This window comes from Fistularia commersonii, chromosome 8 (assembly GCF_037954325.1).
Source record: "Fistularia commersonii isolate RoL2024-O1a breed Wild chromosome 8, RoL_Fcom_v1.0, whole genome shotgun sequence".
NCBI lineage: Eukaryota > Metazoa > Chordata > Actinopteri > Syngnathiformes > Fistulariidae > Fistularia > Fistularia commersonii.
Genome location: NC_141291.1, coordinates 7,581,093 through 7,609,051, shown reverse-complemented (window position 1 = coordinate 7,609,051; position 27,959 = coordinate 7,581,093). Strand labels below are relative to the sequence as shown.

General features: G+C 42.0%; 1 protein-coding gene across 1 annotated transcript; it reads right to left on the bottom strand.

Moving 5' to 3' along the window:
• Positions 1-1,492: 1,492 nt before the first annotated feature.
• LOC147231786 (F-box/LRR-repeat protein 7) lies at positions 1,493-27,550 on the bottom strand. The gene is made up of 4 exons (XM_086150876.1): positions 26,946-27,550; positions 21,950-22,039; positions 4,156-4,773; positions 1,493-2,875 (listed from the first exon to the last, which is right to left on the bottom strand). Exons 1-4 carry the CDS (start codon positions 26,980-26,982, stop codon positions 2,139-2,141), a joined length of 1,482 nt encoding a protein of 493 aa, XP_086007002.1. The 5' UTR covers positions 26,983-27,550; the 3' UTR covers positions 1,493-2,138.
• Between the last annotated feature and the right edge of the window lie 409 nt (positions 27,551-27,959).

Here is a 27,959-nt window from a genome sequence, read left to right as displayed (position 1 = left end):
AAAGCATGGGTCATGGTATTTTGCTTTCTTTTTCTTATCATCGCACACTCACAACTGTGTGTCTCATAAGGAACCAGGCCTGACCAGGAATACATGCACCGGTTACTGAACGGAATTTTCACGGGGATTTGAACCCGGATATTGCAGACCTATTGGTCGTAACCACCGTACGAAGACTACTAAATGGTCAAGGGATTGTCCGAGCGCTTATTTGAAAATAGAAACAACTTAGTGGCATAAAGGGATCCCCCCTTCCATATGGGGCATCTCAATTCTGCAAGGATTTGGTTTATCTGTGAATAAGGTGATATCTGCTCTTAGTCCCAGATGATTTCTATAACATCCTACAAAACCGTGAAAACACATGTATGAATTAATAGCGCTGCTGGAGGAAGGGGGAAACGCAAAAGATCTCTAGCGGCCTCTACTGTTCAATTTACATAGCAGCGTATGTCATCTTCAGGACTGGACTGCTGAGGTGAAAACTGTAGTGGATAATATTCAAAGCGTCCAACATGATAACATAAAACACAGAGATGTTAAAAAATGCAATAGTACATAATACATAGAAATTCCACAATGCTGGGTGACAATAAGTAGCAACCTAATGCTGGTGAAGCTGTGTCCTGGAGCGTCCATGCTGCTAAATTAACACCATCCTTGTTTGTGCTCTGAAGGGAAAAAGCTGGGGCTTATGATAAACATGGGGGTACATCCAAAGTGCACAGTGAAAAGAACATGACAAGCGGTACTCCACTAATGCTGCTCAGCATTTTTGGCGGTATCTCTCCAACCTCCCCCTGCGTAAGTGCCAGAGGAAGCAATGTGAAAGGGCCCTGTGAGGAAACGGGTGAATAGCCTGAGTTGCCGCACTATGTCCCTCAAGAGTTCTGCAAAAGCGTCGCATAACACCAGGATTATACCCAGGACTACCCCTGGGCCGATCTCCTCCGGTGCCCTGTCCTCCACCGTCCCTTTTAGATCAATTCAAATAACGCATTTCTAATCCAGTCTGAAGTCGATTTCATTACGTTTGGCAAAAACAGTCCAGAACTCCTCGAAGATGCCGAGCGTTTTTTCCCTCCGCGCAGCTGCACATTTTTCCGCTAACCACAACGGCCTCAGAAATTAAATCCATTCATTAGCAATTATTTCGGTTTTGCGAACATATACTTGCCCGCGTGAGCCAAGGAACATTGTGAAAAAAGGAAGAGGAACAATGAAGAACAGGTGGAAGTGAGCATACACCGCAGCTGACACATGCCTCCTTCTTGCCTCGGGACTCGAGATGCGATTCTCTAATAGAGAGACTAACCTCAAACTGTGAGCGGAACAATAGCGTATTAAACAAGACACGCTGTTGGACATGAACGCATGAATTTATATTTAGGTACATCATACATTTCCAAAAAGATCCTAACAAGAGACGTTATGCTGCTTTAGTAACTCACAAATGTGTAAAAATTGTAATGAAGAGTTGAGCTCAAGTTCATTTTTTTGGAAAGAAACAAAAAAAATTTATTGGCACAGTTATAGCAGCAGTGTGTTCTTCGCTAATTCTTATCAACAATCCCATACCTGTTAACATTTGGAGCTCAGTTGAAGTGATTGTCAGTACAATTGCATAAAGTGCATACGCACACAACACAACCAGGGTGAAAGTGAGTGTGTTTTAAATCGCCGCGTCTGCCTTGTTTGCTGCTGAGTTGCTTTTGTTCTCAGTGGTTTAGTCAGAAGACACTTGCTGTTTATAAATAGTTAAGGTAATGCATGATAAATGATTATGTTTCAGGTCCTTAAGGCACTGATGAACTTTAGAATATATTACAATGAATTTAAACGGTGATGTAGCGGTACCCAGTGCTCAGTGTGGCGGCATGTTGTTACACTGCAAATGGTGATCTTTAGAAAAGACGTAATATGCGGATATACTGTTCTCCTCTGCCACTTTACAGATAAATATGTTAAATACATTCTGTGGAAGTATTTTCAAAGGACAGCATTGACACAAATGACCGAGTTGATTTCAAAAGGCAAATTCTGGCCAATATTGCACACCAGTTTTCCACCAGTTCTGACACGTAGCAGGAATATTAGAACATCCGTTTGTCATGGGACCAATGCAAGAACTTCCTGTTTTAATAGAAGGCGGGGTTTGTGTGCTCTATCACGCAGCGCCGGCAGTGGCGTCGGACAAACCGCAGCGCCTCTGGCGACACCTCGCAGTCCTGCACGTTGAGAAGCTGCAGCTCACAGCAATTGGCGGCCAGAGCTTTGAGTCCTCTGCCGGTGACGCTCTCGCAGGCTCGGAGACTCACTCGCCTCAGGCCCTGGCAGTACATTGCCAGCTGCTCCAGACCGCTGTCTGAAACGAGTGGACATTTTCCCACATCCAGAGACTTGAGTTTGGGGCAACTCCTGGCTAAGTGACCCAGGCCGTGGTCTGTCAGCCCTTCGCAACCCCTCGCATTCAAGTAGCGTAGTCTAGGGCAGTAGCGGGCCACGTAGCGCATGCCTACATCTGTTATGCGGGTGCAGTGGGCGACGCTCAGGTAGCGCAAACAGCCCTCCAGCCTGGCGACCTCACGCAGGCCAAAGTCCCCCACCAGGCGGCAGTCGCTGAGACTAAGCTCTCGGATCGTCGGGCAGTGAAGAGCCAGATGGCGCAAAGCCTCGTCGGTGAGTCTGGTGCAGCGGCGCAAATACAGGTGGGTCAGACGAGGGCAGTGGGAAGCAATAGTTCGCAGCCCCTCGTCTTCCAGGGAAAAGCAGTCGGTCATGTCCAAGTAGTGAATGGAGATCTGCTGGCCGTGCAGCGGCGACAGCTGGAGCGATGCCTCCTGGGTCAGGCTGATGCACGTCACCTTGGTGCAGCCTACGGGAGGAGGACGTTGTTATTTCATTTGAACGCAATGTACACATTGGCAGCGGTGGACAGCGATGTGGAAAATAGAGGAAAAGAACAGGTTACACGGTTTAACCCATTTACACAAACAGAGACTTATTGAGAGAAAATGAATGAGAGACCAAATGTTTATGATCGGCTTTTCTTAGTTTTACTGGGACAAACTGGCAGGAATGAACGTCTGGAAGAAACGGGCTTGTTCACACGCACGCACACTCAACAACTGTTATTAGCATCATCAATGAGCCAAAGAGGTATTTAAAAAATGTTAATGGTTTTTGGCTCGAAGTCGATGAATCAGTTGCCCCCCGGTAGGTTTTGCCAAACACCGGACTACGCAGACACACGTTTTGAATTACGGAGGGCTGGCACACTAAAAACCCTTTCAAAGAGGAGTATGGTGAACTACTGTGAGCTGGAATGTGGCGATCCGGTGAACATTTTGACAAACATCGCCACATCCTTCACTTTTGGTGATTGATCGCAGTGTTTATGTCCTCTATTGTAAGTCGCTTGGGATAAAAGCGTCTGCCAAATGTAATGTAATCTGCCAAATGTAATGTAATGATCGTGTTACGTCGATAATCAATATCTGCATCGGTGTATGAGTTAAAAACCCGACATGCACCTTGAGCATGTACTTTATGCTAAAACCGTGCGTGTTTATTGTGGAATGTCATTCTCGACAGTTGAGCTAAAATATGAGCGTGTACCTCTAAAAAAAAACAACCTGCTGCGTTTGGCTACGATCCAGAATTGTGGGGAATTTAAATGTGCCAACAACCTGCAGAAAAACCAAAATTACGGTTGAGTTTCAGCGAAAATGCTGATATACTTACCAGTCATAAAAATATTTCTTTTTTTTTTTTTTTTTTCAGGGGGAAAGGTTTTACTTCTGGTGCTAATGATGCAGAGATTGCTCTGCCACAAGCCCCGTCCCACGCCCGTGTTATTTGTGTCATTTCCTTAATGAAAGAAGCAGACCCTTTCTCTTATTCACGTCGACGTGAGTCCTGCCTTCAGCTAAAGAAAGACTTTCTTCTCTCACATGGGAGCTTAGGGTTGGCAGCAAACCTCTTTCTCTTCTAATGATTTTACCAGCTATGGGAGAAATGAAGAAGAAATGTAGAGAGGAATTCTTCTATGATGTAAGGTAGCGGTCTCTCCTTTAGCAATCCTATTCAAATAGCCAGCCTTGAAGTCGCGGTTCAGTTCCATACAATATGACAAATAGGAGAAGTAGTATTTACCCGAGAGGTTTAGATGCTCCAGATTGGGGCAGCAGGACACCACCTCGAATACAGCCTCGTTGGAGATATTATAACAGCCCGCGACCTCCAGACGTCGTAGCTCGGGGCAGCACTGAGCCACCACGTGCAGCCCGCGGTCTGTGAGCCTCTTGCAGCCGTTGACAATCACCGTCTCGAGGGTCAGACAAACATTGGGGGTGTCTTGGCACAGACGATGGGTCAGGACCCTGATGGCGCGGTCGGCGTGAAGCAGTTCTCCATTTAACCGAATGGTGCTCCAAAGCCTCGGATCCCATGCCAGGTTGTACCAGCGACGGCACACGCGTGCGCAGCGGCACAGCTGATTGGTCGGAAGGTGGGAGAATATCTGCAGGATGGTGTTGTCGGGCAGGCGGTCTATGGGGGCGTGATGGTGGCTTTTCGTCTGGCGGGAGCGGGTGTGGTTGCCAGGCTGAGGGTGAATCACGGCGACCGTCTCCGCGGGGGCAGAGGACGAGGACGAGGAGTTGGTCTCGTGGCCGTTGCTGGAGAGAGCCGGTGAGGAGAGCGAGGAGGACTTGGATGGCAGAATCAGACCGGGGCTGGGGGTGCTCAGCGTCCTTGTGCTGGAGTCTAGACCTGGACGTAAGCACAGAGCAAGATAATTAGTGATGAAAACAAAAGAAGGGTCAGAGAAAACCCAAGACGGATGCAAAAACCTCTCTCGGGTTCACAGTTATGTAGTGGAAGAAGGAAGATATGGGGTTGCTATGTGTGTAAAATGATGATAAGGGACATAGAACAATTGGAACAATTGGCCCAGTCCTGGTCAGCTTTAATTAACTTTTTAATTCCTCTCCCTTCAGCCGCAGGGAATCTCAAAATCTTAAACCTCAAAAAAAAAAAAAAATAAATAAAATAAATAAATAAATAAATAAATAAATAAATAAATAAATAAATAAATAAATAAATAAATAAATCTCACCCACTTACTGTAAATTGTAATAATTTATTTGTATACACATTCATAACTGTGCAATATTTCATTTCATAACGGCTGCATGTGCAATATTTTTTTCATACTCTTGTGCACTCCTCATCTTTCACTTGGTACTAAAGACCTTAAGACACTTTATAGTCTTGACTTGTTACTTAGATACTTTATACTTTTTGTATTTCTTATTCTCCCCCTTTTTTTTTTTTTTTTTTTTTTTTTTTTTTTTACAATTTTCTACTATTATTTATTATTGTTATGTTTTTCTTGTAACTCTGGCACAACAATTTCCTTCGGGATAAATAAAGTTGTTCTTATTCTTATTTTTATTCTTAAGACGGTGAAACCCAAGGACATAATGTAATAGATTACACTCCAACCACTCTGTTGCTGCAAGTATTTTCACGTGTAGGAAAAGTAAGCAAAAGAAGGAAAAGACATGGTGGGGGTCGTGAGGAGCTCGAGTATAGAGAGTTTTGTGACTGGGTAGGACCCGGGTTCTGTGGGGGAACCTCGGCACCTGACCAGGGATGCGAGGTATCGATGCAAGATTTTAGAGGAAAGCAGAATTGGGAAAGAGAAGAAAAATCTTGCATGCTAAAGGAGGTGAGATGGACAGCAGAGCAGAAGGGGATCGTAGAGAAGGGAGTTATCCGGTACTTTGTAATGGACAACAGATGAATTTAACAAATGAGGAAAAGGGAGAGATATTTGGGAGCACTTTGTTAAGGTGCATGTACTGAAAGAAAGCAGGAGCCAGAGGATGACGTTAAAAAATAACTGGAAATATAGTTTTTATTTATAGTATCATTTAGCATGTGTGCTAAGAAAACAGCAGCAGGGAGTGATGAAATGAAGCAGAGGGTGTTACTTCTTTATTATAAACCCTAAGAGGGAAAAATGACAGGTTACTATAGGGAGGTAGTAATCATCCTGAAAAGCATGTCTGGAAAAGACACCGGCGAACCAGGCAGACAATTGAATGGCAATATGAATTAATTTTAAAGAAGGTCAATGCAAGATTGATATAGCAATACACAGAATAGAAGAATATATCATCATGATCCTTGGCGGCGACATCCAAAAGGGGATTTGGGTTGGTAAGAAACAGTTTGGACGCAGACGCTTGTCTTGAGGATTACGTAGTAAAGAGCTCGACAAAAAAAAAAAAAAAGAAAGAGTCTGTGGTTGCAGTGTCTGTAGCATTTAAAAGCTTACATGACAAGCTTCTATTCTATAATGTTTACCACTGGAACCGAAGGCCATGTGCTAATTTGTGCCATGTATATTTTAAGAGGAGGAACAGTGACTCAGATGTTAAAGCGGGGTGAAAACCATACATAAAAAGGGAACTCTGGCAGTTCCAAGCAATGAGGAGGAATATAAATGGGGGTTGCAAATACGTAGAAGCAAAAGGCCAGAGATGTTACAGAAGAAGTAGCCTTAGATATTTGAATTGTGGCCAAAAACATGTTTCCAACATCACTGTGCCCTTGGACACAAACAAGCAAAATCCAATTGGCTCATTGTTGAATTCAAGGGGATGTTTGTACAAATCTCATAAAATCCCCCTCAGGCGCTCCTGCTGGATGGGCAGACAGATCCATCCACAGATGGACAACCTCAGAAGTACTTCTGCTGAGATGCATCCCCTTTTGTTTCCAAAGGGTCTTTAATCAGATCATCAGACTTTCTTGGTTAAAAGCCACATCACTCCACAGCTTTCCTTTGTAATGCAGGCCTTCGATAGTAAACTTGTAGTCTACGCCCATGGAGTGATGAGATCATCAGGCTGGTTTTTGACAGACTCTAGAAATCTCATGCTGGCTGAATATTACTCAAAAAAAACGGATACAAATCTGCATGTGTGTATGTATGCGTGTGTGTGGGCAACCCTTATTCAGTGAAGATGATTTTCTGCATTTAACTTCAACATATCACTGCTATTCCGAGCATTATGATCATGTCACTGCAAAAAATGACAAAAGGTGACATCGTCAGATTTCATGAAACCGAGCGTTTAACTTCGACGGTTAACGGTTATCTAGTTGTTTGTAAAAAAAATATATATATATCATATTTATCTTGCAGGTGCTTGAGTAGCAGTCACAGGGTCTCTTCATCAAATGAACTCTAGCTTCAAAGGGAACAGCTGAGTAGTTGCTGGGGCCGACTACATGCAGTTATCCTTGTATAAACACACAGGCCCTCTGAACAGATATCGACGGACTGCTGCCACATCCAAACACACAGCTGTGTGAGGTGGAATCATCTTTCCAAATATAATACACTCATATGGCACTGGCGGTTACTTGTGAGATTGAGCTAATCTCTTGGGTTCTTCCTGTTTCCGTGGTTATTCTCCAGCAAGCATGTGCAGCGTATGCAAAATCGTGAATATCTGTTTTGTTTTTCTTATCTGGATTTTTTTGGAGGGTTTTTCCCACCCACGCGATTTGTCCTTGTTACTGACTCTTTCACTGTTTATAAAAACAAATAGATTAAACATTGTGATATAAGTCTGTTATACACGTGTGGGCAGGAGAACATAGATACATTTGGCCACGACAACAAACGTGAGCGTTTAGTTTCCAAATAATTCACTGCAAATGTAAATGATGAGAGAGAATGAACTGCGAATACGACAATAATAGAGCAGCTGACGGTATTTTCATCATGAGTTGTTGGACACGAAGGCTCATATAGAAGAAAAATCAGTCTGCTTCATTCTGCCACTCATTCCATACATTAGCAAAGCCGGTCAAGTAGATAGGATGCTCAAACAAAGTGGATGCATCTGTTTGATAGTTGAGTACAACTACCAGACCGTATATCAACTTGTTCTACATAGTATGTCAGCATCTCTATGACTAATGGACAGCATCCTGTCTGTCATGTGGAATTGTGTGCTGTGACTGACGGCGAGACATCAACATCCTCCATTTTTTCCCCCCATTGATCTGTATTCCAGACATCGGTTTAGTCTGCTTCCATGGTTTCGCTGATGACATCAACAGACTTGTCCTCTCAGGAACACGTCCTGTGATTCATGGCTAACTTAAAAGTCCCACTTGTGTATGTTAAAACTTAAATCCAAATTCAGGCAGAATGAGGGTGAGTGTGCACCATCAAATATGCATTCATTGTATCTTGCCATATGTCACAACTGGCTCTCAGCTTTGGAAATTGAGATTGAATCCTTTTTGTGGGATGTGGTTGACCACAGTTTGGATTTGGTTGGTGGTCTGCATTATTTGTCCAACTTGTAGCATTATTTCCTTGAGGTCATCTCACTTATTTTGCCCTGTGATTTCCTGAAAGGGGCTTTATTTTGGGTTTTCCATTCCTTTTTTTAAACATCTTTCATGGACTATTATCGCCACTTTGTACAATTTCAACTTTAAATCAGTATAAACATGTCCAGACAGTAGTGATGTTGAGATGATTTGTCAAGTTACAGTTGTAACTGTATTATCTGAAGTTTTACTCGGACAAGCACTCAGAAGAGCAGTATTTGCGACGTTATCCAGCCTTACGGGAACCACAGACTAAGCCTGATAAACAAACAATCTCATTACATACCGACGCCTGACAGGAGGCTCGCTGTCAAAACATACCACCGCTGAAACCCTTCAAATGTCAGTCTTGATATATGTTGTGTTTCCAAAAGAGGGGGGCTCATGTAGCGATGGAAAGAAAACCCTTCTTGGGAGCACAGACTGATTAGGGAGTGGGAAAAGTCACACATTTCTTCTGAATGCTTAATATCTGCATTTTGTTGGCAGCGCTCTTTGTCTATTGCAGCTACAAGTTGGCACTTTTGGACAAGACTGGCTCTTGATTGGAGTGAGGGGAGCAAGACTACCTAAAATATCCTTGAGAAATGATGCTCCATTGTTCTTATACATCAATGGTTTCAGACAGTTGGCCTCTTCAGTGTGATGTGATGTTTCATTTAGAAATGATGGTCCACCATAGAGTAAGATACACATCTTCCCATATGGTGGACTGCCATTTCTAAATGTAACATCACATCGCATTGAAGAAGGCAAGTCTTTGAAACCATCCATGTATAAGAGCAATGTTCATAATCACCTTGACCCTACTGACATCACCCAATCAGGGAGGAGTAGAGTCATATTTGCAAACACTGAAGTGTCCTTCCTGCTGACCACTGGAATAGACGTTGCTTTAAAAGGTACCTGCAAATTCATAAGGCAACCTATCACGTATCACTGTAAAATGGGTTGGAAAGTAACTCAAATCAGTTGGGGAAAAAAAACAACATTTTCTTATTAAATAATTGGACAATTACAGATATTTTGTTGAATATTTATGGATATGCATGGGATCAGTCCGGCTTAGTGCAATAAAAAGAACTGCATGAGTCGTGCAATGGCAAATTAATGACATCCAGAAGCAGATGGAGACATTCCACAGGGCCATGTGCAGGCATGACAAAGGCACATTTATTGAGCCATTAGATTTGATGGATGAATGAGGCGCTGCTTTAATATCCCAGCCCGAGATAATGCAATAGATTCTGCACACAGGAAACAAATTCATCGCCCACTGGCTTAGAAGTTGCATAATTACTTGTCACTGCTCCGAAGACTCTTCCAAGACTGGGGAGACACATTGCTGCAAATTAGAGACATCCATTCTCCGCTTTGACACACACTTCCACACCGCCAGTGACAAAAGCTGAATGAACGCGTCTCCTCGGTCGCGCCACATCATGGACGGGCGATTGTTTTTTACTTGAGGGATCATCTGATTTTTGAATCACTGATAACTCAGCCCCAACACACCCCACCGACGTCCAATCTTCGTCAGCATTAGCACAACTAGTAACTGGATCTGGACGTCAGATCTGAATAGCCTCTTTCTTTTTAATTTTTTTTTTTTCTTTTTTTTCCCCGATCACTGCACAGAGCTTTCTGGGACGAATCAGACACTCCATTTGTAAAACACATTTTCCTGTACCCGCAAAAAGCGCGTTTTCCTGCAACAAGATAGAATCCAAGCAATTACACCATTGGTCTTTAAGAGTTGGACAAACATGCTGTTGCTTTTAATACAGGTACTGCTATACGATCATGGACCTATGTGGAAAATTACAGCAAAAGAAAAATGGCTCATCCAGCAGAAAACATCTGTTTTTAAGGCCGGCAGTAGTTGTAAATGTTCACATTGCAGACCAAATATTACCCTAAAAAGGCTCTGCCTTTGAGATACAATCTTGACACACATCCTGGCATAGCCTGCACCAAGTCAAGACTGTTCATCCATCAAGCCGATATTTTTTTCTTAGGCTTTCCACAAAATAAAGTCCGAATGGATTTCAATAAAATTCTAAAAAGTACACCCCGGTTTACTTTACGCCGACAGAGATTACTGTGACTACACCGTACTAAAATTTAATTTCAAACCTGCTACCGTATTTTCAAAGCAACACAGCGGTGAAACTCCATCTGCTGACAAAGATCATATGAAATGAGAAAAATTGTCATTGGACCAGGAGCTGGAATTGTTTTGTCATTTATCCACTGATGTTTTTATGAGTTGTGGACAAGCGAGATTTATTATTTTCAGGTCTCAAAGATCAAAGAATGAATGTGCTTCAAACCTCAGTTACTGCTGGAGTTTCATATTTCTCTATCACTTGCAAACCCATCATTAAAAGAACAAAGAGCTGTGAACGCAGATGCTGGAAGACTCAGTTTGGTTTCGGAAATCAGAGGAGAAACAGTGGAACATCTGGTCTTTACCCTGGACACAGAACAACGAGGCAGTGGTGAAATGAAAGAGAAACTCATACTTTCTGAATGTGCGTATAGCCACAGTAAGGCATAGTTGGCTGAAATCATTTGCCACTAATACTCAAACCTATGATGATCCAGAACAGTGCGGCAGCAGGATCCCATTAACATCAACTTAGCCCTACTTCTGGGACACATCTGGATTGTGCTTTGATACCAGAAGTTTAATGTAAATCAATTGGAATGATCACTGAAGGGACAAGATGCTTGGATGATGAAGCGACACAGCTGGATGTCGGGAGTGATGTCTGAATAACAAGAACCTGATGAAGTAAAAATGAGCGCTGCTCAAAACCAGATCTAATGGAATCACGAGTCCGCCTCAAAAAGTAAATAGGGACAAGAAGGAAAGAAAGAATGAAGATAAATTGGCAGAAGACCCAGCAGAGTTTACCAGAGATGGAGACAAGTGCAAAGGCAGGGTCCTCGCTTAGGCGCGCCCCGGTTATAAACCAAAGCTATAGTAACTCTCTAAGGATTGTGCGGCGCTGTGAGGTTCTGCTCTGACTCCGTCTGGATCTCGCAGGTTTATTATTGCTGCATCTGGCAGGGCAGACCAATCCATTACCTCAATACCATTAGCTCTGTGACATGCTCATGCTCCGCTGTCTTCGCTGGCTCCTCCCCGCCTGCCAAGACCATGACAGGGTGCGGTGTGGAGCACGAGAGGAATCAGCGATACTTAGTTTCTACTCGTGAGACAAGAAAGCACATTTAAATGAATTAGTTAAAAACAGAAGGTACTGTTTAGTTCAAATCAAGCAGGGAGCGAGGATACGACTGAAAAATAATTCAGAACTCAATCAATTCGTTTGCGCTATATGATTACGTTGACCACTTTTTCGGTTTCAAAAGGCAACGTCCGACTGAATGAGAGAACTCCCAGGATGAAAAACATCTGGGTCTGTCCTGGGTTTTATTGAATACATGGAAGTTGATATTACCGTCTAGTGTGGCGGCTGGGCTATCAGCAAAGCCTTCACTACAGGAAGGCCTTACGTCACTGGGCAACCCGATAGACAATAGGGCCTGTTGGTGCCTTACAATGTGAACACTCGGGCAGGAAACGTGCTCCTCGGCTCCGAGCAACTCCAAAAAACTCCACTTCATCTGGGCTGAAGTTATTCTCACATTCGCTCTGCCTCCCCTTTTACTTCTGAGCTTGTGTATGATCCACACACCGGGGACTATGACGCGCTTTCCAAACAACACGTCTAATTTCCTTAGGAGGATTTTTTCTGTCTCTTAAAGCAACACTATCCATTTCACAAATGTCTCTACACTACAGTCAGCACTTCATAAATCCCGAGCTAAGGAGGACAGCAGACACTCACCTATCTAAAAGCGAAATTTAAAGGCAAACCTGCACCTTCAGAAATAAGCTTGTGTCGTCAATTCATCATGGGACAACATTTCCCGTAATAAAGATGACAGAACTTCAGAAGCATTCGAGCATCACGCAAAACCAATCCGACCTCCGGCCAATCTCTCGATATTCCGAGATGATGTCACATTTCGCAGGTTGTTAACCCGAGGAGTGGAAGATGAGGTGACAGAGTTTGAACATTTTTCACAGACTCAAAAGCAAGAGGCTCTCTGTACAGTTTATCCATGTTGGCAGTGGTGTGCGAGCGGAGTTGGAGGGGAGAACGACTTTCATGTCAAACAACGGTGGAGCAACACTGGCTACATGCGGCAACAAGAGCTGCACATCAGGAAGGAATGGAAAAGCTTGTGTTAGCCAGTTGGTTTGGTTCTTATGATGAGCAAATATCATGATCTAATGTGGTTGAGGCAACCGGGCATATGCTGGGACTTTGGTAGCTATACGCTCTGCGGTTAGAGACTTTTTTTGTCAGGGAAAGAAAAAAGGGAGAAAGACTCTTCGAATTGAGTTTTTCGGTCACTAGGATTAATCGCGTTGAGTTATACGTTGCTTCAGATTTATTTTTAAATGTAGAATGAGCGTCACATTTCTGGACAGCTGCCTGTCCATATTTTAGACAATGGAAAACAGTCCCAGCAGATGGAAATAAAGACTCAAATAGCAGCAATGTTTTTAGCTGCACTTAAATGTAAAGGAATAATCGTGACATTAAGAAATCTTCAATTTTATATGATTTAGGGAGGTTCTTGCATCATCGCAAACTTTTTCATGACAGATCTGAAGCCTGTCTAGATATAGGAAACGGGTCAGGGGATGGTCATCTTCACATAGCATGTCTGAAAACAACTGTTAAATCATGTGAATTGGTTAATCCTTCTTGGATCCTGGAATGATCATGTCCATATCACAGCTCTGATACTAATCTGCTGATCTCACTTTCAATTTCATCTGTTGACTTTGTCCGCCCTCCTCCCATTCCGTCTGATTTTCAGCAGCCTCATCTTGCTAGCATTACACTGAGTGGGACATTATCATTTATGCTTGTGGACGTATGAATACATTTCATTAAGTGTCACAGGGAATCGCTAAATTTATTTCCAAAAAAATTCAACTTATTTATTCATGATGCAAAAATAACCCATCAGTGGACATCAGGGGGATTATCTGGGATCCTGCACAGCAAGCAATCTACTGGATTCTGCCAATGGCATCCAGTGTGACCCTTCCATGCCTGAATCGAATTAAAATCATCTACCGTAACATTGCGGCTCTTTTTGATGGTCAAATAACTCTTTTTTTTTTTTTTTACTTAAAATTTGACCCACATAAATTTTTTGTCAATGTAAGACTTTCTTGCTTTCAAGAGGTTTCTTGGTATAGTCGTGGTTCATTGTCAAACCTGCCCATTTATATGAGATGGCACCAATTATATCTTACCATTATTTTATTACTAAAACAAAGATACAGTGGGAGCTTTCCATGCCATTTAAAAAGGCTTATCTTGAGATGTTCAAACCGAACGCAAATGAATTTGCAGTGTTTTTTGCAGTGTTGAATAAGCAACTATACTCCATTCTTTAAAACACAATTTTTAGAACAGTTATTTAAAAAAAGGGGCAATGAATTCATATCATTTCCAAACTGCAAACTCAAAGAGAAATTTCTTAAATTGAATTTCCTTTTTTCATAGATGGTTCAAGCACCGTTTTTTTTTGTTGTTTGTTTTTTAATTCAAGAACCAGTTTGACAAATAAATCCCGATAGGCGTGGAAAGGAAAATAAACAGTGTTGTAACTTTTGTCCGAATGTCACTGAAAGCAGTGATTTCTGTCTCATAAAATGCAAAGAAATGAAACTGGGTGAGTCGTCGGTTCAAAGCAACACTTTCCCAAATTACAGCCTCACAAAGAAGTTTGCAAGAGTGCAAAATCCATTACAATCTGCGTGAACAGCATGTCATTAGGCAATTGCTACTTGGACTAAGACAAATGTTAGCACTTTAAATGAGCCATCCATGTGCTGATAAAGAAAACTTTCCTATAAGTACGAAGCTAAGCTATTCGTTAAAGCAAGCCGTTTGAGAGAGTGCAATTGACCATTTTTCTTGTGGACTGGCAGGGGTACAGAAACACCCTTCTAAACATTCACTGAAGTGCCATGGAGCAAAGTATTTAACTTCCAACTGCTCAGCTCACGTTGGTACGACTGTAGAGTGAAATTTCCCCTCTGAGATTCACAAAATATCTAAAAAGAGACACAGAGAGAGAGAGAGAGCTCTGTCTAGACAGACTTTTTCCTCTCATTTTTTGTCGTATTGTATCTAAAGCCACAACTGACACTTCCTTGTTTTACATAATGAAGCAACCGTGGGCTGGAAGTGTGTGTGTGTGTGAGAAGATGGCCCACAAAAAAAGCCCAAAGACCCAGGTATATCACAGCTAAACTATTATCGGTGAGACAAAATCTTACAGGAAGCAAGCATGGTCTTTCCAGTGGCACCTTTCCCAACTTCTGTCAAACAGACTCCTGTAATAGAACTGAAAAATGTGGTCCTGTTAAAGAAAATGGCAAACACATTCAAAACACAAGGCCCGCTGCTTCCTCCCTGAGACTGAGGACGAGAAGAGCCAGCGGGGAAGAGTTATGAGATGGTGTGCTCGGCTAACTCAACTGCTTTTCCCTCCTCCTTCACTAGAATGCTTTCACTTGTTTTCTTTTTCCTCAATGTATTCTTACTTGCCTGGCTTAAGGAGCGATAGAAAAAGAAGCAGGAGGAGCAAGGGCGACGGATGGAGAAATAAGGAGAAAAGAATGCTGGCGTTTTCTCTTTTTCTTTACGTTTCCAATGGGGCAAACCTCTTATAATAGCTGCTATAAATCTATTGAAACTGCGATAATATGGCAATGCAGCGTTTTTGTGAGTTAAAATAGACAAAAATGAAATTTCAGGCGCTTTTGCTCATAAATGAAGCAATCTACAACGGTATCACGTCCGATCCTTGAAATGTAAGCAATCAGTCAAAGGCGGTCACCTGCCAAGCATTTTCCTTCTGTAACAGATGCTTCATCTAAACAAACTTCTCTGTCTGTTTGAGAACTTCCCGCACAGCTGTGGAACTGCAGAACAAATGCGGCATTAAGTTTCACGGGGACTTCAAAAAGGTACATTGGACACGCCAGCTTGAACTTAGCAGAGGCATTAGTTGACAAAAGAAGATAGAGTGTGGTAGTACAGTATACACAGGTAGATGATATATATATAAATGTAGCCTTTTAATGTGGAGAATAACATTTTTTTTTTCCCCTTCCACCAGCAATGGCTTACACCAACACCTCATTGCAGCCTCATTCCCATTTGGCACAGAAAACATCAACAGTGAAAAGCTATATACTGTATCTGAAAGAATAAACAGGACTCAGTGGGTCATCATAGTTTGCAGTTGGTTTACAGACCAAGAGTCAGGTATTTCTTGAAGCTTATGGAAGCAAAATTATTAACACACTGAAGCCAGGGGATTTCTGGATGCAGTCATAAGACTGCACAACAAAGCCTCACACTGCCTCCCAAACAATGAGGAATACTGTGTGACAGATCAGTATCTAAGTGTTTTGCTGCAGTATTATGATATGAGAGTCTGTTATTCCAATGCCAAACATAAACTTACACAGATATTAGATACAATACAAATAAACTATTAAATTATTTCCTCACATTGTTTATAATGGTCATTCAGATAAGTCCCACATCCTCAGCTTTCAAGAAGTTAATCCCAAAGATGAGGAATTCTCTCTGGCTTGCTAATTTCAATGGGCAGACTGTGCAAGTCTTGCTAGAAAAATATATTCCGAGAACCTCTCTTTTTCCCACTCCCCCTGATTGCACAGTCTTAGTCTTCAACTGCAACAACCCCCCTTTCCTTGAGTAGTCCAAACTCCTCAAAAGTCTTACATATTATGAGGCGTGTGTAAAGTCCTTCAGGCATGGTGCAGTATGTCTAAATTGATCGATGGATAGTCGATTGGGAATGAGCAGATCAACCTGCAAGAATTCTGATTGAATTTTAAACTTGGCCCAAAGAAATTAATAAAGGGGGGCTTATGATGATGCTTTTTCTTTATAATTTTCTTACCATGTTCCTACAATCACTGTAGTATGCCTTGAATACAAAGAATGGTGGCAACATTTAATGTAAAATTTCAATTTCTTAGAAACATTTAAAAACCTGAATATCCACATACGATGATTCACTTTTTGGATGAACAAGTTTTGAGGTTTATGGGTTTAGAACGTCTATAATTCAATGAATGACACTTGATGAAAATGATTTTTGGCCGAACCCCACTGGTTGAACAGTCTTCTTGCTATTGGGACTTATAAATTCTCTCCAGGACTGAACTGGGCTTGAGACTTTCACTGGATCTGAACTTTCTATCCTGAAAATCAAGGGATGCATTTAGAGGCAGCTGAGAAATGATTATTCACCTAACGGTGAAGACATGCCATGCTGTTACTGTTCTGAGAACTTTCTTGTGATTAAATACCTACAAAACTTAACAGTTTACCTTGGAAAACTAAGTTGTTGACGCTATGACTGAAAGAGTTTGTTCTCTCTGAGTCTTGAACGGGATCAAAGGTACTGCGAGGTTGAACTCGACTAGAGTTATTACGACTATTCTATTACGACTAGATACGACGTAATGGAATAGTTATAAAATACAATTAGAATTGAAAATGCGAGCCGAGCAATCACCAATTGACCGCAGTTAAAGTAGCTTTCAGCAGTGGCCAACACAAGACCATCTTTAGACATTTTAACAGTACAAACATACTCGGTACTGTAAAACTAAAAACGTTGTGACAATTTCAACTGTCTAATAAAAAAACGTACCTGAGTTTTCATCAAGATTCTGCTTAGGAATATCATATAGAACCACAATATGTTTACGGTGTAAGCGATGCAAAAGTGGTGCAAAAGGGAAGTCACCATATTCATTATTCCCACCACTTGCTGTGTATCAACTACCATTTCGGTGCCATATCCTAATATGTGAGCAGCACGACTCTCGGTGCACGGTCGATTTGACAAGACCAACACCCCAGTGAGTCTGTGCTGCATCATTGCCTACACGCATCGTATCCAGCTGATATAGCATAAGCAAAGTGACCCAAGAGTTGCAACACAAAAGCCAAATGTGTCAGGGTGCTGTCAGTGTAGTTCCTGTCCTGTCTGAGCCACATTCCTATGGTGCCCCTGAGTTCTAGTGTGCCAAAGCAAACCCTTGAGGCCCAGACAGGGTCACAGTTCCACCCCTGCTGAGATATACTGAATTTCATCCCACAGGAAGGATTTACTGTTGCCTTTTAGTCTGCAGCTAATAACAAACTCAACTGGGTCAGGCCACCACGAGCTTCTCTAAATAATAAATGAAAACAGAGACTCGTTGCAAAAACTTGCCAAATGACTGCAAGACTTGGGTTTGTTGTGGGGAGGAGAATGAGATCAACTTACTAATATTGATTTAGTGGGAACACGGGGTGGACCAGCGAAAGAGGACGGGAACTCTACTTTCCATCAGATCAGTCATTTCCATTCCTAGTGTCTCTAATTTGGACTTAAGGTTTGAAGAATGGCTGTGCCATTAGAAAAAAAGAAATACAAAATGAAAGTTGAGCCTCTTTTTTTGTTCATTAGCAGCACATGATTGCATTCGATTGAACATGATGGTTAATATGTGTATAACTGTAAATGCATAGGCTAATAGCTCACAGAATGAAAGTGGTGCGGCTACACCGTTATCTTAAAACAGGCTTTTACAAAGACGGGCATTGTAATTATCATTTTTCAACTAGTGGGTACCTGTTGTGTTTGTGATAAGAGTCTGTGTGTGTAAGCTACTACATCCATGACTTGGGGGAGTTTGGAAGAAAATTATCCTGTAAATTACTTTCTCTTATTATTCAAAGTGAAGTATAAAGTAAGAATGTCAGCATTACTTACTGTATTAGATTTGATATAATCATATTATTTCTCAGATAGCGTTGCCCATATCTGCGTGTGTTTTGGCTTCATCTATCACTGCCAACACTTCTTGTCTTGGCGTGAAACTAGAAATCTGTATTTCATACTGATACTGTGTCAAATTAAACTGACTAAATGATAAATAATACTGTGTGTGTTTTACTGCGCCCTGTATTATACCCCTGACTCTAATCGTCCACTTCCCCACCCCACTGCCAACGGCGTGAATGAGGGTTTTGACAGTGCCAATGACATAACTGTTACTGTTAAAATAAAACACAGAGGCTTGGAATGCAAACAAAATGTACTTTCCTGAGAAAGGCAGTGGATGAGACAAGACACGAGCCATCACTGAGTCATCACTGAGTATTTAATGAGGGCTACAACAGAGATTTATAGCCGCTGTGTTTGTTCTATTTCGTATCGTTTTTTAATTCATTTTCAGCTTTGGGGTTTTCATTTGTATTTTATATTTACTTTGACTATGATTAGACAGACAAGTAGTAATATCATATACTGACTATTACCTTAGTCAGCGGTCGGGAACCTATGGCTCACGAGGCAATTATGGCTCTTCCGGTGACGGTATATGGCTCCCAGACAATTTTGAGTTGGAAAAAAAAAATCAGTTTTGAACTGATTTTAAAACACATGTGATATTTCTTCATAATACTGTGTCATTTTAAAGTAAACAAAAATTAGTTTTGAAGATAAATTTCACGGGTCACCCGTTGGTCGGGTCAGGAACCAATGGCTTTCGAGCATGTCGGGTCATTGTGAAGGTGATGAAATCAATTTTATCAGATAGACAACTAGTTTATCCGCTTCCCTTATAACTGAAAAGATGGCGAAAAGAAAAAAAAAAACAATGATTACCGTGCATTCCAGGCTGCGTGGACAGAGGGATTTGCATTTGGATCTGCGGTATGACTAATATGCAATGATAAAATTGTGATGAAACGGTCAAATATGAAGCGACACTTCAAACAAATCCATGCAGCACCAGAGGTCGCATTAAAAGTAAGACATATTTAATTTATTATTGGTTAAAAATACTATATGGCTCTCAATGAAATATATTTAGGAATATTTGGCTTTTATGGCTCTCCTAGTCAAAAAGGTTCCTGACCCCTGGTCTACAGTTTAAACACACAAGTCTTTTTAGTTTTAGTGTGAAAAAGCAAACGCTATTACTAGTTAGCCATTTACAATTTGAACATACTCAAGGATCTTTGAAACTTTTCTTTACTCTGCTACCCTGTTCATAACCTACTTAAATAGTGTCACAAAAGCAGATCATGACATGATTTAATAATGAATTATCCTGATATTGAACATTGTGCTGCATGGCTATTTTAGGATGGGTCAAATTGCAATGAGCCTGGTATGAAATCTTCCTAAGCAGCAATTTAAGTAATCATATAAATACAAGGTCATCATCACTGGAGCTTGGGGACACTTGTATGGGAGGCGAATATGAATCCTTCCAGTGCGGGATGAGGAAACATCCAGACTTCCTGATGAGTCTCAGCTACCAGGTGGCCTATGGCTGCGATAAGCCTGTTTGTTCTGTGTGTGTGTGTATATATACATACATATATATACATACATATATACACACACAGACACACATACACACATATATATATATATATATATATATATATATATATATGTGTGTGTGTGTGTCTGTGTGTGTGTTTCCTTTTTAAGGAGGGGGGATTTGACTGTGGCCATGGTGGTTCGCGACCATGTAATTACTGCCACTTAGCATGGAGAACAAAATAACACTTTCAGTCATAAGACAGGAGGGAAATTATGGTCAGGAAGCAACCAGCCACAGTCTATATACTGATAAATTCCGATCTGTGCAGGTTGGAGTCCCAGCCGTTATATCGGAAAGCAGTATAGAGGAAGAATGGTAGCTTCAACAGTAAGTCAACTATCAATGAACATGAATAAGTATTGTTCAGTAGATAATCTCCTTAATCTACAATATCTCCTGCCTTACAGGGGGTCCAAATGACAAGTGGTATCTTGCAGGAATGATAGAATGGAAATATAGTCTGTCTATTGAAAACCAATACATTTGATTTTTTTGGGAGGTGCAAATACAAACTATGCACTTACTGTGCCGCCTTTCTGGCACACGAACAGAAACAGGCATGGATCTCGGTGCAATCATCTTTGACATGGGCGCATTTTGACAAACAATCTTTGTACTGAACAAGAGGATTCGACAAGCCATTCAGTCTGTGATTGACTGATCGAGCACAGAAGTGGTGCGCACAGCAAAGACTTGAATCACAGGTCAGCTAAGTATTTGAGCATAATAACAATGATGATATACACAGACAAAAAACTGTAAACAGACAATAACTTGTGGATTAAAACCAGTCTGATTCATCTGTTTCTCTGTTTGTTGATTCGTTCATTTGTTTCCATTTGCCTACTTATGCCTGACTTCTCGCGAGCGGTTAAATTAAAAACTGGAGTGAGGAGGCTTCTTTATAAGGATGGTTTTGTGCCTGCAGATATGGTTCTGTGCAGTTATATTATAAGCACGTGTTTTGAGACTAATTAAATGATTCACTTAGAGGGAAATTCACAGACTGTTGTCTGTGTGTTTGTGAGAAACCAAAAGACACCGAGAGCACGGAGGAAGTGCTGAACACATCCATCCTCTGTTTTTGAAATTGTGAAACGTATAGAAGATTAGTATGCGGTCGTCACACTTGACTTTGTGGCAACTCAACACAAGTAAATCAATGTGTGAGGAACACTGAAGCGTATATTTAAATTCACAGCTACACAGCTTTCTGTCAAATCCTTGGAAACACAATATTTAAAGAATGCCTTAAGCGTATATCTTCAAAAGGTCACTGTGACTGCCAAAAACTATTTTTTTTGGCTATAACTCAAGAATTCCTACCCTGATTTGAACAGAACTCCAAACAAATATCAAATAGGATAGAATGGTGAAAAAGGCCAGGGGCTTCACCTCCCCATGAAAGCAGAATGCTCTTTAAAAACATTTTCCTGGCTGTTATTGCACACCAAGATTCGGGATAAGAAGGGGCTAGAGTGATGGTATTTGACATTTGGTTGGATACTAAAGTCAATAATCTCATATAAAGTGGCCACTTTGAAACGGTGTCTGTAGACACCGGGAAATAATCCAGTCAAGCCTGGCAAAATGGTGCAAACTATAATTTTCCCCGCAATATACCATTCATCCATTTCTACAAATAAAGCCCCCGGTATACACATTGATGAACAGTGGAGGCATAAAGCTCTTGTTGTTGTTGTTGATGTTGATGTTGATGTTGATGTTGATGTTGCTGTTGTTGTTGTTGTTGTTGTCGTTGTTGTTGTTGTTGCTGCTGCTGTTCTTTTTATCAGACTATGCAATGCCTCTGCTTTCTGGTGGGAGCTGAAAGTTTGTTTTCAATTTGGGGTAATCCTCTGAACATGCAGGTTTCTCTCCAAAAATAGGCAGTACAGAAAGTGGATAAGGAGGGGAGAAGTGGGAGGAGAAGGGAAAAGGGAGAGAAGGGAGGGGAGTTTGGTTAATGAGCACCAGATGCTTTACCTTCGTTGGTAGCCGCATTCTTTGGAGCTTTGGTTGGTGTGTGATCTGTGCTCGAACTTATGTCAGAGGAGATGCTTGAGCTGCCTTTACCTGCAGGCAAAAAGGGAAGGAAAGCAGAGTTGCTGCAACACAGTTTGACACGTTTAAGACAAGAAAACAAATCTGACGCTTCTATATTATTATTATATCAATCCCAAATAAATACATTTGGCTTAAAGTCTTTTGATTTTGATTTCACTCCTGTGTTTTTTCTTGGTTAAGCTGACGATTTGCCTCCGAAAATGAGTCTAATATTTAGCCAGAATCATGCTCGCATAACAAGGTCACTTTGAATCCCCCACATCCTGCTCTTCCAGGGAGGATGGTTGAGAAAGGCCTCCTGTGCCAGATACAACCACTTCTTTTTTTACACGTGCTTGTAGCGGAATACTTTTGGGGTCAGCTACATGTAAAAGTGTTGTAACAAATTTTCATGTACTTGTGCTTATTACTATATTTACTTGTCCTGTAAGGTCACATAGAAGTGCATTTTTCAAAGAAATACCAAAATGTGTGCCTCTGCTGCTGGTGAACGACAGGCTTGTCATGGTGATTGCAAGCTGTCTACAGAGAAGTTGTTTATGGGATTTCATTCCTTTGTCAGATCATAAATGCAGCTTTGTGGCTTTCCTGGGACTTAGTATGTGACATTCTACCAGCACAGAGACTGTAGAGGTATTCCCGGTCACACTCAAATGCAAATCGAGCACAATGTTCTAAATAGACGATACAGTTCCTGAAGTGTTTAGTAAATATGAAGGGAGGGAGCAGGACGGTTAGAAAATACAACCTTTTTGCCGAGAAAGTCAGAAACATAGAGGAAACAGAGACCCGACGGCCCAATTGTTTCAAAACCTCACAGCTAACACCGTATGGATGTGCATGAATAACATTTTGCGGTGACTAACTAAGCAGGCACATCTGCTCTGGTTAAAACCTCAGTCCCCAGGAATGACTTAACTCATGAGAAGCTTTAAAATGTCAAAATGTTATTTCCTAATATCAAAGTCGAACAATAACACGGCTGCGTCAAAAAGAGCCAAACTATTTTGATATTATGGTCAAAACAGGGTTGCTTCCAGCACGGAGAGCTCCGCGGAGCCTTCAGCTTGACGTGTGTGGCTCCTTGCTCGGCCAATTGTTTTCTGTCCTTCATGAAAAAACAACTTTCAGAAAAGCTCCTGCTTCCTGACTTCTGCTTATATAACGTGTCGGTGAAGGGTTCCTGCATAGTTGTGACCAGAATGTGATTAATTGCGGAGTCACACATGAAAGCAGATGTGGACAGACTGACTGCAGAATTCAGCGCTTGGAACAAAAACTAAATGGAGACACAATGGAGATAATGATAACATAAAACAGCAAGATTTTCTTTTGTGGAGAAATGTAACCATGTTTCTAATAAATGGGACGCACGACAGCATTTGCATTTAGGTCTTCCTCTGTTTTGGATAGAGGAATCTTTCAACCATCTGGCTAATGTCTTTTTCTTTCCTTTCACGTTACGAGTACGGCTGCAGTTGTTTAATATTATCATAATGTAATTACGCAAAGTTATGACAGAGAATATTTTAATTTAAGCTGGCCTTTTACTCTGTATCATTTCTCGGTGAGGGTTGTACTGGTAGGTGATAATCAATATTCCATTGTTGGATGTAACAGAGTAAAATCCCTGACTAAGAAGTATAAATTCAGCATGGCCGAATCCCATCAAGGAGCTGTGAACCAACGAAAACGAAGGAAGAATATGCATTTCTGATAATTGAACCCATACCAAGCAACAGCCTTTCAATGTGCTACTCCCAAAAGCTTCAGTTCCTGGAGTGGCCAGCAGAGGCGAGCTCCAAAAATGAGCTGCGTGACACAAACCACTGTCAAATTCCCAAATTCATCAAAGAAGTAAACATGTCAACATCTGGTGCTCAGCGACATGGCTGGAGAGGAAAGTCCCACTGGCCTTACTCAAAATAACGGCGCAGAACAAGCAATTATTTGCATTTGAAATAACACCCCCAATCTCATCACTTCCTATTTGAAACAGTATATAATTAATTCTCGCTGATTTTTATCGGGTGTTTAAAGGGTTTGCAGCACCTCGTGCTGCTTAGCTGTGTCTCACACTTTCCCTCTTTTAACTGCATGCCGTTGAGATGCTGGAATAAATTAGTCATGCTTAAAGTTGCCATTGACGCTAGAAAAACCTCACAATGGACAGTAGTTTGCTTCAACGCAAGATTCTACCAAACTGGATCAATTTAATACGGGTGACGGGATGGTGGGGGATTTTGAACTAACCTCTGACTATTAGCTTGTGCTGTTATTTCCCTGTATATCAGGAAAACCCTGAGGGGAAAGGGTGTTACCCAGACTAAAGAGTTTTTGATTAAACTAATTCATCAACATGGTATTGTTTGGCAACTGAATAAGTGGTGAAACCTCGCACAAATCATATAACACCATATCTGCAAGTGTTTTCCATAGAAGCTGATAGTGGACACAAGGTCAGGAGAATGAGGATCGGTATAAACGTTATTTATCCCCGAGGGGCAACTGGGGGGCACACGGAGCTAGCAGCATCAAATTATGAACACCAAAATAAAGTATAATAAATTTCTGCACAGTAATTGTGCATATTGTGCCACTGGTGAGAGATGTGATATATAATGATGCATATAAGCGAGATGCCATTGGTAAGAAGGTATGACTGAACCTTAACAGTCTTCAGTACCTGCATGTTTGTCCATGTTGTATTTGTTATTGGTAAATTGTGCCCCGCTTTGGGCCCACCTGCACTCTTCTGGTACAGGGTCAAGTATTGGTCAAAGCAGACCTCCCGGCTCAAACCCAAACCCCTGGCGATGATGGAGAAAGGATTAAGAGAGGGGAGTCTTTGAGCGATAGGTGGGAATGTCATCACTAATTGATAGTCCGGCTGGGATTCTGCTTAGTCTCCTCGTCAGTTCTAACATCTCCTCCAAATATGGTCGCCTCTAGTTGCAAAAAGCAAAGATGGCTTTGGCACCAAACTTGATGCTTCAAAACATGAGTCAACAGTCCGACTGGTGATGTCACAGTACCTCCGTCTTCCTCTTGTACACTTTAAAATCCAATCAGTAACAAAACAGGCTTTCTGGAAAGACTCGGACATCGGGTCAACAAAATGTCTTGGCAATTCTTCATTTCAGGAGCTTTTAAGATGAGACGTTAAAAGCCTCTGGGACTGTCAGCAGAGTTCTCGTGTTTTCATATAACACTCGGATAAAACTTTGGCAGTTCTTGTGCCCTAACAGACGTGATTTCTGAACACTCTTGGGTGGAGCAAGTCCACATGTTATTTTTAACATCACAAATTCCAATCTTTTCTTTGCCGATATTGACTTAGGAAGGGATCACGTTGGAATGTTATTTATACAAACATTTCTCCTCTGGAGACAGGAATATTGCTGTAAACCAGGGCCACAGTTTTTCTGAAAAAGTGATGTGGGAGATTAGTCCTCAGATTACTAAGTGAAGGTGAGGTTGACTTGCCTGTTGAGCTGACATTCCAGTATTACTAATGCTGCGGTTGGAGATTTTTATCAATATAGTGGAATAAGAAACTTGGATTTTGATTATCAAAATATGACTAAAAAAAAAGTAAGTTTCAAGTTGCCTCTTTCTGGATTTAAGCCACATTCCAGCTGGGTGAAACAATATTCTGAGTTCATCTGCAAGCTGAGTGAAATGGACAGTGAGCGCTTCTGCCTGTTTGGTCATCAGGTCCACATTACTGATGACTTATCTTGTCTCAAAGGTGAAAAAGGCACATTGGGATGCAGAGATGGTGTTGCTATTTGTCAAATTGGACATCTTTATCAAAATGTACTGATTAATAGAGAAGAAAAATATATATATATGTGTGTGTGTATGTGTGTACAACGATGTGACTATTTGCTTTTTGATAACATGTTCCCTGCCAAACTCTGAACTCTAAGATGTGTGTTTAAACTTTAGCAAGACACATTCTGTCTGGAAAGAATACATATAATGATCAACTAGTAATATTAAAAACAAAAACACCAGATCACACATGCGGCAGTAGTTGCATGAAAGTACTCCACTTATGTAGCCCTTTCACATCATGCAGTTCCCCAAGGGCACTTCGGAATGCAAGAAAATGCATACCTAGTAAAAATATTCAGACTCCATATTCTATTTATTTGTTATTGTTTTGCTTGTGATGGGGGTTAATATCTCTGGTGCCAATTTTGTAACTCAGTCAAGCGTCATATGGCTTGAGATGATAAAACGCCACATCTAACAGCAAAGGGGGGGACAAACACCTCCGCAATTGGTCCTTATCGTGATGGGAATGACTCGAAGTCCACATGTTCTTTTGACCTCCTCTAAAACCGCACACACTGAGTCATACACGACCCTTCTTCGAGTCGTCTGATGAACTTGCTGGCCCCTGAAAACTCCTTTGCAGATGCCCGAATAAACTCCGTGCAAACCCCCGGAGTCCCGTTAGGGAGGAGGCCCCCTTCAACCCGGGGCTGTCTGGGCATCATGACCGCCCCTGTCCTATAGGATGTACAACCAACATATCTTCATAAAAGTATGAAGAGCACGCAATTTACGGATAAATATAGCTCTCGACGGGTTTTACGCGTGTGTAACAATTAACGTCAAACGGTCTGGATGAGAAAATAACACTTCAAAAGAACAAAGATGAACAACGTTAATGATAAAGATGTAAAAGTTACCGTTATGGAGCTAAAGTTGGATTTATGCTAGCTAATGCGCACGGGAGTTTTGAAACATTTAATTTCGTTAGCGAACCGCACCGAAAAGGCGTGAAGTTGTTATTTTATCGAATACAGAAGAGAATTGTGTAATTAATGTGAATAAAAAAGGGGTGTAAAGCCCCTTTTGGAGGTGAAGCTGGGAATAAAAGGCGTGTGTTTGCGCCGCTCACCTTCGCTCCCGTAGTGTTTCCCGTTGTTGGCACCCATTTCAGCCCGAACATAATCTGCGCGCAAAACTCGGCCAAACAAAAGGGGCTCCGATTCCGGGCTACAAAATCAGGCTTTCCATCCGCGTCCGGCGGCCAGGCCGGGCCCGCTAGCTCGGAAGTCCAGATAGTTAATCCAGATGTTGAGCGGAGGGCGCCTGAGCATTACGCAGAGCTACAATCCGCGCCGGAGCGTCCGTCCGGCCGGGCGGGATCCCAGGCCGAGCATCCTGTCCCCGGCGCAGCCGCACGCAGAGAGCCGGACCGGGGAGGACCGGGAGCACCGCGGGCTGCTGCTGCTGCTCACAGCCGAGTGCGGGTGAAGCATAGCGGCCGGACGGCTGGGTGAAGACGCGCAGCTTCTCCTCTGGATGGTTCGGATTTAAAGAGACCGCAGTCCAGCGCTGGAGAGCTTCCCATCCAGGGAGGAGGAGGAGAGGCCGGGCCTCTGCAGCTTTCATCCAACAATACCAAGCATTCACTCATAAGAAAGTCCATCTCTTGGAAGAAGCCACCACCCCACCGATGTTCTCTTCACCATTGTGCCATTTGCCCAAGTCACACTCCAGAGGCCGAAACACAATCCGTTTCGTGCAAACAGAGGGTCGCCTGAAAGGTGAGAATGGTCCAACCAGCATTGTGGAATGTGTCTATGTATAGCAGACGTGCACGCCATCGGATATCTTAAGACTCAGCAGAAGCAGTTGTCCAGTGTTGACAGTCCAGTGTTCAAATGCACACAAACCCCGGGCCGTTTCAGCGGACACTGTCATTTGTAAAGACGCACAGATTACATCTCCTAATCCAGCCTGCAGCCAATGGCTGTATTTAGAAGGACAAACAACTGTTGCATTAAAAGGTATTTCTGCAAATACGAAAGAATTTCAGATATTCGTCACATTTCTGCTGCATCACCAGCTGCTTTGTCTGGCACCGCTAAAAATGATCACTGGGCATCCTGTACATCTCTTGAAAGAA

Coding starts and splice junctions, on each gene's coding strand:
- LOC147231786 (XM_086150876.1), bottom strand. CDS start 26,982: ATGGGTGCCAACAACGGGAAACACTACGGGAGCGAAG. Junction 22,040..26,945: donor GAAACACTACGGGAGCGAAG/GTGAGCGGCGCA, acceptor TTTTGCCTGCAG/GTAAAGGCAGCTCAAGCATC. Junction 4,774..21,949: donor GAATGCGGCTACCAACGAAG/GTAAAGCATCTG, acceptor GCTTACGTCCAG/GTCTAGACTCCAGCACAAGG.